Below are 11,521 nucleotides of genomic sequence, written 5' to 3'. Positions count from 1 at the left end.
GGCACAATATGTAATTTTCGCCGCTGGAGGGCGCGTATTCAAAATAAACAAAGAGACAAAGGCGTAGTTTGATGGTGCCGTGACTGAGTGTGGAATCATGGGAGATGATGGAAATAAACTGAAATATTATTGTAATCAACTGTCATCCATACATATTCATTTTAATATAATAATTCATAATTCATATGATTTTACATGTGGCCTGAGAAAATCATGTCTATTATTTTGGTTTGTGAGATCGCGCTGCGCACGTATACAAACATTCAGGAGGACACAAAATTCTTGAGAACGCTGCCCCACGACTTTTATTAATAAAATAGATTAAATAGCCTACTGGAGAGACACACAGATGCAGGTAGGCAACTGTCACCTCTCTCTCTCTCTCGCTCTCGATCGAATAATTAATTCAAGTAGCTAAATATTATCATTAATTAATTCAAATAAATGTGATCTTACCGCACTATTTCATCTCTTTCTGATCTGAAGCGGGCAGAATGCGGAGCTAACGAGCCGTAGCTTCGCATCAGGTTTTTCTTGCCTTCACGTCGTGCATTAAAATTGTTCAATGTACAGCTAGCCATGCATTATCCCTAATGTGTTCGCTCTTTAGCAGCAGTAGTAGCCGTGTCTCTGATAAGCACGTCATTTTAAGCTGGTGCACCTTTAGTGTAACTTTGTTTCCATTTTGTACAAGCTGCAACAGTTCCATTCCGTGTAACAGAAACACTCGGTTTAGCAGAACCTTTACGATTAATTAACTGTGACGTTTTAAAGCGCGGTTAATTGCGAAACCAGTTAATCGCTGCATCCCTAGGTGGGGGCGTGTTTGAATGAGGCGTTTTAGCCCGGTCTTGATGAGCCTTCTCTTTTAGATAGAATAAATCCTTTTGTGGGAGACTTTGAGCTTTGTAACTCTGTAGATCTTATACGTGCACAAATAGCTACATAACACACTAAAGAAAAGGAAAAATAGAAATCGCATCATATGACCCCTTTAAGACATAAATATTAATACTGAAATTGTACAGTTACACTATGATTTTTTAAATCAAATACTTCCATTTACAAAATTGCTATATATTTCTTATTTTGTTTAATATTTTTATTTAATAATAATCACAACAAAAATCATTCAAATTTTATAGTCATAATGAACAAGTCATAAATAGTGGAAAAAAGGCCTATGAAAATTCAAGTGGAAAGTTTTTTTGTTTTTTTTTTACACCTTTGTACACTTTATGGTTACTGAAAAATGGTAAATGGTATGGTTATACTCATTTTTCAATTTCTAATAATAATTCTTTCCAAATATAGCTATTCATGTCATCTGGTGAAAATTTCTGTTTCATATACTGTATATAACAGAAAAATGTGCAATGACAGCTTTTTTCCGATATTGTCTTTCTTGGAACGTAGTACAAGAGGATTATTGTCATGGTACTTTTAAGGTGCTTTATTGTCATTTTTTTAAATCTGACAACCCCTGGTCACCATTCGCTTTCACTGTATGGAAACATTCTGATGGACTTGACAGAAAACAGAAAATGAAATGTTTTAAGAAAGACATGAGGAGGAGTATAAGAATTTTATTCATTTTCAGGTGAACTATCCCTTTAAAATGTAGCCCGAGTACAGGAGATTTGTAACACAAATAAACTCATTACAAAGTTTGTACAGCCGCATTTCTGAATTTCACATTAGCTGCAACGTGCTACACTTAACACATTTAACGGTGTCTTACATACAGATTTCCGCATATCACACCTTCAGTTTCCCAATCATTCCGGCATCGAAACACGAGTTGCGTGTTGTAAAGCACATTAGCAACATGTTAAGGGAACCAAATTTCCACCAAGCTGCTACGACACACGAACAGTGTGTTTGCTGATCGTCAAACGAAAAACACAAGCTAGGCCAATTCACAAGCAGGTCTGAAGCCACTGGGGAGCTTTAAAGGAAACTATCTGCTGGTGATGAAAGCACTTCCTGGAGTGAGTGAATCTCAGCATAGTGGGAACAAGATATTTGGGGTAAAGAGGGAGGGAGTGAGGGAGAGAATAAAAGGGTGACCTAGTTCAGCCTTTCACTTGCTCTTTCCCCGGTCTAGGTGTCCTGGAACCCTGAGGCCGAGCTGGCAGGCCTGAAACCAGTATATAGGGACCAGCGGAGGCAGAAAGGATGTTAAACAATGACTGTGCACTCTCAACCTCTGCTGCCAAGCTAGAGAGTTTGGATTATTCCCTGGCCACAGAGAGAGAGAGAGAGAGAGAGAGAGAGAGAGAGAAAGCTGGCAGGCTGCTCTGTCACAGTCTCTCCTCCATTACGTCACCGTGCCAAACAACACAGCACTGCTGCACACGGCACACCTGCTGCTGGCTGCACTGGACCGACTCCAGCTCCATATTAGCCCTGCTGCTCACCTCCCTGCCTGGCACTCTCTATAGACACGCACAGCCTGGCTACAATTAGCACTCACAAATACCATAGAATAACTTTTACTATTTACTTAGTAGTGCTGATGCTGATAATAGTTTCTAGAAAGCGCAATAATGCATGATATAATACCAACATATTTATTATATAATTTAATGAGAGCAAATATGATGTACACATCCTAAATTCAACATGTTGGATTTCATTTTTAATTTTAAAAAATGATATAATATATAAAATAGGCCAATAATTATATTTAAAATATTTGAAAACAGTGTGCGTTTATTGGCAAGACCGACATTTGTTAATTGTTAGTTGTTAAATGGCCAATTGAGAAAAATATATATATTTTTACCAAAAAAATCATTAAAATAATATTTTTTTTTACTGTAAAAAAATGTTTTTTTATAGGAAGAGATTATATGCTAAAGTAAAAACCTGTTAACTAGTTACCTTCCCCTAAAAATTTAAAAAATAACATGTCATACTAAAAAAAAACTGTCTTCTTATTTTTGTACCATAATGTACCTTAGGGCATTTTTGTTACGTTTTTGTTATTTAGTTGCATTATTTAGTGTCATGTATGTTACCCTCATGGTGTTTTGTCTTTGTTTGTATCTATATGTGAGAATTTGTCATGTTTTATGTACAGTGAACTCTTCTGATTCATCAAGTGACTTTCTGGTTTACAACCTGTATCATTATGGTGATTATCAGTACATTTTAAAGTAAAAATCTGATTTTGGTAACATAATATCTCTTAATGAAATAGACTGTTATAATTGTCACTGTATTTTTTACAGTGAATTTCTGTAAACTATAGCTCCCAGGTTTTTTTTTTTTTTTTAACAGTGGGTCTCTGTGATTTTGTGCTGTTGTTTATTAAAATATTCTGTAGCACAAATGTATAATAACTGCTTTAAAATAATAAATGACAGATCTATATACCGTGTCATCAAGTGTGGTTATTCTGTCAATATTTGGACATTTTGAGCAAATCGTAATCGGCCAATTGATCACCGTCTTAAGCCCTATTCGCATGGGATTAGTATTATCTGGATCACAGAGATGCCGATTCGCACGGGACTAATATTATCACAGGACCTCGGTGTTCGGCGAAATATGGTAGGTCATTTGCGGGGGAATTTTTACTTTACAAATTACAGACATGGCCGATTCGCACGGGATTAAGATCACAGACAACCTCCGCAATTATTACAAATGACTAGAGGTCACCAGGTTATACTAATCCTGTGCGAATAGGACTTTAGACACAGGATGCCTTCAGATATTTCACTGTTAAGCCAAGAAAATGTCTTGAGACACTTATAAGTGCTGTACTGTCGGAATATGATTACTCAGCATTATCATCACAAGGACTGAAAAAACATTCCTGTATCTGAAATATCCAACATATTCTCTTCCATGCTACTCAAAAATGGTTTTGCTTTCACTGTAAAACCATCCCAATACAGGCCTTTAAATATCAACAGGTCAACACGATGTGGAATTGTGGCTATAAAACAAACACTCCTTCCTCATAAAGACAGTTTAAAGTCTTCACTCAGGTGGCTCCTGAAAAATTCCTCTTCTTTTTTCCTTCTTCTAATCCTCTCTAACACGCAATGATTGTCTTGATGTGTTGAAACTGTATGAAAGCCCTGAGGGAGTGTGTGTCATCCAGGAGTCACAGTGCTCTCAGACTTCTGAGGGCTGAGAAACAGGATGCTCTCAGATTGACTGTAATGGAAAGCGATCTGTGGGCTCCCGTTTCATTTCAAGCTACACATAAAACAAAGGTATCCTCAAAGAAAGACAAACAGCTGAATACAGGAAAAAATGCCAGCCTGCGCTTGACTGTATGTCTGCCTCCTATTAAAATAAATCTCATGAATCTCTGTTAATTTTCTTTTGTTTAAAAAAATATTATTATTCTTTTTGCTCTGTTTGAGGCAACAACGGTTAGACTTAAGGTGAAAACCTTATTATATATAGAATATATAGAATATAGATTCCAAATCTAGGAATTATTTAATGACATATTCAGGATTGCGGGGAACTAAATGTGATCAACTGCTGAAAAACAGAGGTTGGTAATTGATATGAATATTGCATAAGTTAATAGAATAATAAGCCTTTATTATACAGTATCAACAAGACAATCAGATTAGTTTTTGAGCAAATTCATCTATGCATGATATTACACAATATTATTTTTTAGGTAAAATAAATCAATATTCCTATCAAATTAGGGAAAACACCAAATCCCAATGTCAACAGTGCGACATCACTTTAAAAACTGCAACAATAATTAATTTTTTTAAAGTCCTGAGGTGAAAACTTATTTTAAGAAATATTATTTGAATTATTTAAGCACATATTCAGCATTGTGTGAAACTAAATGTAATAATTCAAGAATCAACCGATGAAAAACTTGTAGCAGTTGATCCCTAACATGAATATTGCATAAGTTAATATAATAATTAGTCTGTATTTAACAGTATGAACAAGACAAAAAGTGTGATATATAGGCTAGAGAAATCAACAATCCCACCAAAAAGGGCAAAACAGACTAAATCACAATGTCAACTGTGCAAAGTCCCTGTAAAAACTGCAAAAAAGTTCATTGAAAAAAAAATAAGGAACTTAAACTTTGAAAAACAATTAGTTTCCCTCAGGGAAAGCAGAGTAATAAACTAAACCTTCTCCTTAAATATTATGTGTGGATGATATAAAAAGGCCTGTACAAATGAGAATAATGTTTAAATAAAAATAAAATAAAATGGGAAAATTACTTTCAGTTTGGGACCATTGAGAAAAATCTATTAGTGAAAACTGAAAAGAGTGAAACAGTTAGGTTTGGTTGCAGTTTCTCTATCCCCAGTGTTTATGATGTAACCCTCCCTTCATCACGGAGTAACAGACCTCCCATAATCTGCCGGATTTCACACACTCCTGTACAGCCAGTGCTTTGCAGCCAGCCAGCCATCCATGCTGCTCTGCTAAACTGCTTGATTTACAAGTGCCCAAGGGGCAGTTTTGGAGACCAAAGCGTACATTATTAATGGATGTGTAGTGTTGACATAATGCCAGAATCCATACAACACTTTCCTGCTTATGGAGCAATTCCAATACTATTATAATAAACTGTAAAGGGGACACGTGCATTGAATATATTGATTCTCTAGAGTCGGTCCTGACATGTTTACTACAGACACCCAATCCAAGAGTGCTACAAGTGATGCCCATGCAAAAGTTAAAGGAACAATTCACCCGAAAATGAAAAATCTGCCATTCGTGGTGCGCAGAATGCTAGTGACTGACAGCCTCAGTCACTATTTGTTTTCAATGTGGTTTTTTTTCTTTCTTTTTTTCCCCTGAAGCTGTCATTAACATCTCCTTTTGTGTTCCACAGAAAAAAGCCAAAAGACTTTTTAGTTTTGGGTGCACTGTTCCTTTACACCAAAATATCACCATGGATGCTCCTAAAACATCTTGAACTCACCCGTTATGGGTCGAAAAAAAAGTGCTTATAGAGAAGAAATTGCTAGTTTAAAATATGCAAAGCTATTTAAATAAACAAACCAGATGCGAACTACAATATTTACATTCCAGTATAGCAGCAGCAGCACTTCAGTGTTGTGTTCTGACTGATGGGAATCCAGAGCAAAACAAGCCCACTCTATCCAAAAACAATTTGAGACCAAACATAATCTGAACTGCCTTTACAAGCTAAGACTCTTCCTAATCAAACGAGCGTTGCAGGATTTTCTAAGGAGCTGGTTTTAGGGGGGATGCTGCTGGCACCTGCTATTAAAACCCACTGCGCACGCTTCTCCCAGCCTGCAACAAAAGGTCTGCTGCTCGCCGATTTTCGGCAGCACAGGTGCCGCTGGTGAGACTGACCTGAATGGTGCAGGTATACTCCGTATCATCCAGCAGCCTGACCGTACACAAGAATTCTCGCTCCAGGTTTCTGACGCTGCCACTCATCAGCCGACTCAACATCTTCTCAAAGCGCGATCGCTGCTCTGCGTCCGGCACCAGAACAAAAAGCTCAAGCAGTGTCACATCGACCAAACTCTCCGGTCGCCCAGGTGAAACGTGCTAACCGAAGCCGACAACATCTTTATCAGTTGACCTGAACGCTGCAGATGATCGGGTGAGTGTTTTATTTTCTGTTATTGCGAACAGGTTCCTCCAGCACGCATCCAGGTCCAGATTAAGTCGCTGTGGTTACAAGCAGACAGTAGCAGCCCGACTGTTGACCATTCACCGCTTGATATTTGAGCAAGGGGGCGGGACCACAGAAGCTGATTGACACTCCTTCGAGCCAATGGTTAAGATCTCCAAATAAGGACGCGTTTGAAATGGACAATGAAAGATCGGGGTGCTGCTGCGTATTTGGAGGTCATTGTTGTCCAATAAGATGCTGGACAAAGGTAGTAGTAAGGTTGTAAGGAATACTCTATACTCCGATTAATTTCCTGGAGCAATATTATTTTTCTTCATTTGGCAGAATGACTTAGTATCAATAACAACATCAAAGTATCTTACAAAATATTGCATATGTCTGGCTAAACATGTATCGAAAAGATAGATACATGAAAATGAAACATTTAGGCTACTAATGTGTTTAAATATTTATTCAAATTACTTTTAAAATGATTTAGAAAATTATATTGGCATGTTCAGGATTTCTTTTTTTAATGACGTTTTTGCATTTTTTTGCTAAAATTTCTCATTTGAATAAATCAATCTAAATTAATCATATTTTCACATAAATGAAAACACAAAAAAACACTGAAAATGCACTAATGTAAAAGTAAATGAATATAAAATATAATGTGACTATATAATATTAATGTATTAAAGGGGTCATATGATGCAATTTCATTTTTTCCTTTCTCTTTGGAGTGTTACAAGCTCTTGGTGCATAAAGAAGATCTGTAAATTTGCAAAGACTAAAGTCTCAAATCCAAAGAGATATTCTTTATAAAAGTTAAGAGTCAGCCACACCTACCTAAAACAGCTCGTTCGAACACGCCCCCACATATCTACGTCACTATGTGGGAAGATTTGCATAACACCGCCCAAATGTTCACGCAAAGAAAGAAGGCGTAACTTTTATTCTCGCTGTAGTATTGTTGCCGCTGCCGCCATGTCCTGAAGAGGCTGTGTGCTTCGTTGTGAAAGCGAAACTACTTTGTTTGTAATGTTCTTTTTAGCAACATCATATGACCCCTTTAATGTTACTGTATATATCTTTTGTCTGTGTTCTTCCGGTATTGAATAAAAAAAAGGTAAACTTTTTGAATAAACATATCGTTTAACATATCTTTAACATACATATCTTTTTGAATAAACATTTAGCATAAATTTAATCTATAATTTTATTCAATTAAGTTTCATGCAACCTTAATTTGAAATTATCTGTAAATGTGATATGACTTAAATTTAAAATACCTGTAAATATTAATTGTTAAAATAAAAATATTTATGGCCTAATCCAAAATACATCCCGATTTTCCATATTTTCATAAAACAAATCATAGAAATGTAGCTGTATCTTCTAATATTCATTTTTCCATGAATATAGAATATCTTAATGTCAATAACTGCATTTGAATATGAAATTTCATCACACAGGAAAACTACAGAAGTAGTACTTTATTGGTTATATAAGAAAATTACACTTAATTTGATTTACAAATAATTTGTATAAATATTTCTACATTTGCATGAGAACATCTTCCTTTCGTTGCTCTCTCTCTCTCTCTCACACACACACACACACACACATTTACTGTAATTAGTAAGCAAAAAGTAAACAATTAATGTAAGAAAAATCCTTTGTTGCACCAAAACCATGCCTTACTGTGTGTGTGTGTAGAGGGACGCAACATCACATAGTGAATTCATTAGTCATTTTCATCATTCTCCTCTGGTTCATTGCTGCTCGTGGAGGTGGATTTGGCTGAACTCTGTAATCGGTTCTCAGCCTTGCGTGTGTAGGGCCGACCAGGTCGAGGATGGTTCTGATGATGAGGATATCTTATGTTGGACATGTGGTCCACAGTATGGACACGGCTCTCTTGTCTCCTGTCCACTGGCCTCATCTGATTCAGCTTGCAGGAGGCAATGAGAGGCCTGCCTATGTCCAGCTCTTTGCTCTCAGTGAGACGTTCTTTAGTTTGTGTGTGGGTGTAGTGCAGTGTCACTTTGATCACCAGAGATCCCTAGGAAGTATGAATAAATTTCAATTCTTTAATGTCTCTGAACAGTATTTTTGACTTCCAGATATAATGCATTATACTATATCAGTGGTTCTCAACAGCAGCAATGATATTCCTGCAATAAACCTTTAAATATATGAATATAATATAATATAATATAACATAATACAATGTAACACAATATAGCACAATATAATATCATATCGTATATGTTTAGTTTTTCAATGTCCCACCACACCAAATACTTTGTGGTCAACACAAAAACATTGTTTATCCTTGTTCCAACTTATATTTAATGTAGTCTTCTTTTACCTTGCATAGTTTTGTTCTTTTATTTATTTATTTTTATTTCATTTTTTATTTTACAAGTTCACAACCCTTTTACTTTTTAGTAAGTTGCATTTTATCAGTTGCATATTACATGCTGTCCAAAACCCTATTATGATTATTATCTATGACCCATTTTGGGTTCATGATCTACCAGGTGCAAACCAACCGTTTTAAATTGATCATGTGTGTTTCAGTTCTCAATGTTTTAAAATGCATTTCAGTTCTATACCACTATTTTTCTTTCCAAAGACAAAAACTCCTTAAATGTACCTGAAGTCTTTGAAGGCAACATAATCTGAGGGTGCAGTCAGGAGTTTCACCACTGTTCACAAGCAGACTGTCCATTTCTTCTGATCGACCAGAACCTGAGAAAATGTCCTGCATTTGCTAAAAACAAAAACACATCACCACTTAAATTGTAATCGAACAAGCAGGTACCATAAGGGTAAAGTGAATGTCGAACTGTTAATATACCCAAGGACGTATTACATGTTTTCACCCCTGGAGGTCAGTAGATCCACAGTTTTGTTTTCATCCTACTTTCTTTATGCTGAACTTCCTAAACTTCACATTTGCAGTAGAGCATCACATTTTTATGTTAAATATTTAATGTGTAATCTATTGTGAAAATAAAAATGTAGCTAAATACATAGTATATCAGAGGAAAAATTTCCTAAAATCTTGCTATATTTTAAACTGACTTGCCTATTCAAAACAAATATATTTGAGCTTTTGAGAGCATTCAGGTTTGCTTGTTTTAATATGAATACACACACCCATTATGGGTCCAAACATTATGGGTCCATAAAATTACTACACTTTACACTTTAGTACCAAAAGTACTAAAAAATAAAAGATAAATACAAATAATGAAAAAAAGCACATACAATTACTAAAAACATAAGCTAAAATTAAAATTAAAATATAAAAAAGCTAATTAAAAATGAATAAATACTATAATATTATACAAATAATCCTGAAATAACACCGGTTATGAATTATGATCAATATATGCAACCAAAATCTTTTACAACTCGAGAGAGTTGGTGAGCAATTCTTAATACAAAATATAAGACATATTTTGTCTAGAACAGACTCAGGAAGGGAGTAAAAATTGTTTTGTTTTATTATTTGCTTTAATGTTCAATGCCACTGCATGAACCTCCTCCATAATACATTCATGAGTTTGGGAAACTTTAAGAAGCAAATTCAAGTACAAAACACTATGAAATCAACCCTCTTTCCTTTTCCGTCCTGACTCTTATATCCCCCTCGTGTATGCGTGTGTATGTGGTTAAGTCAGCGAAAGAGGACATGAAAAGCTGTGACTTACTGGTTCACTCTCAAGAATCAGAGTGCAGTCCTGGGCCATAGCGCTTGAGTTCCTCACTGTAGCAAACACAACCAGGACATTGGAGAACAGGGCAGAGAAACTCAGCTCCACCTTAACACCACAGTACTGAAAGTCCAGAGACCTTCGGCAAGGAAGAACTGAGAAAAACACCAATTTACTTAATGGGAAAAAAGGAAACACACATAACAGAGACCATAAAGTATTAGATTATTATAAGTGTGATAAGTATAACTATTATATTTATTACTGATGTTGTGCAAAAGTAAGATAACTGATGTATTCAAAGAAACCTAAAAAAAATTCATTCATTTCCACAAAAAAAAATTAAAATTAAAATTAAGCGGCGCAACTGTTTTCAACATTGATAATAATAAGAAATGTTAATATATTAAAATATCTTATTAATTATTTTAAATTGCAATAATATTTCACAATATTACTATTTTTACTGTATTTTTGATCAAACAAATGCAGCAGCCTTGGTGAGCATAAGGTATTTCTTTCAAAATATTAGAAAATCTTGCCAACCCTATAGTCAATATAGCAATACTGTACAAGCTGGTACATGCAAGCGTTTTTAAAACATGTCAGAATACATGTTCTGCTCAAATCAACAAAATGGGGCTGTTCTCATATTCAAATGACATTTGTTAAAGAGGTCATATGATGCGATTTCAAGTTTTCCTTTCTCTTTGGAGTGTTGCAAGCTGTTCATGAATAGATAAGATCCCTAAAGTTGCAAAGACTAAAGTCTCAAACCCAAAGAGATATTCTTTATAAAAGTTAAGACTCGTCCACGCCCTCCTAAAACGCCTCGTTTAAACAAGCCCCCACATGTCTACGTCACTGTGTGGGAAGATTTGCATAACGCCGCCCAAATGTTCACGCAAAGAAAAAATGATTAACTTTATTGTTGCTGCCACCGCCGCTGCCGCCATGTTGTGAAGACGCTGTATGTTTCGTTGCGAAAGCGAAAATACTTGGCCTTCCAAAAGAGGACAGGACTAGAAATCAGTGGTTAAGTTGTATTTACAACACTGTTCCAGAACAGTTCAACCCAAATATTCAGATGTGTCAAGCGCATTTTATGGAGGACTGTTTCCTGATCCTGGAAGAGTAGACTACAATGACGGCTGCTCTGACTCACAGACTGTAAGTACGTTTTCAT

The 11,521-nt window shown here is 35.7% G+C and overlaps 2 protein-coding genes across 5 annotated transcripts in view; both read right to left on the bottom strand.

Moving 5' to 3' along the window:
• Nucleotides 1-6,677, bottom strand: part of LOC107690364 (FERM domain-containing protein 5) — a 128,042-nt gene extending 121,365 nt beyond the window's left edge. For both annotated transcript variants that reach the window (XM_016488671.1, XM_016488673.1), the window contains exon 1: nucleotides 6,340-6,677. In XM_016488671.1, coding sequence (XP_016344157.1) covers nucleotides 6,340-6,441 — 102 coding nt within the window. In that variant the 5' untranslated portion in view covers nucleotides 6,442-6,677. The remainder of the gene's footprint in view (nucleotides 1-6,339) is intronic.
• A 1,429-nt stretch (nucleotides 6,678-8,106) lies between these two features.
• The window catches only part of LOC107690360 (mucosa-associated lymphoid tissue lymphoma translocation protein 1-like), an 18,133-nt gene continuing 14,718 nt past the window's right edge, over nucleotides 8,107-11,521 (bottom strand). For all 3 annotated transcript variants that reach the window (XM_016488663.1, XM_016488665.1, XM_016488664.1), the window contains 3 exons: nucleotides 10,333-10,490; nucleotides 9,270-9,386; nucleotides 8,107-8,672 (listed from right to left, as the gene is read on the bottom strand). In XM_016488663.1, coding sequence (XP_016344149.1) covers nucleotides 8,355-8,672; nucleotides 9,270-9,386; nucleotides 10,333-10,490 — 593 coding nt within the window. In that variant the 3' untranslated portion in view covers nucleotides 8,107-8,354. The remainder of the gene's footprint in view (nucleotides 8,673-9,269; nucleotides 9,387-10,332; nucleotides 10,491-11,521) is intronic.

Source organism: Sinocyclocheilus anshuiensis, unplaced genomic scaffold (genome assembly GCF_001515605.1).
Source record: "Sinocyclocheilus anshuiensis isolate Anshui unplaced genomic scaffold, SAMN03320099.WGS_v1.1 scaffold609, whole genome shotgun sequence".
In the NCBI taxonomy this organism is placed as follows: Eukaryota; Metazoa; Chordata; class Actinopteri; order Cypriniformes; family Cyprinidae; genus Sinocyclocheilus; species Sinocyclocheilus anshuiensis.
This window is presented reverse-complemented; position numbering and strand designations above follow the sequence as displayed.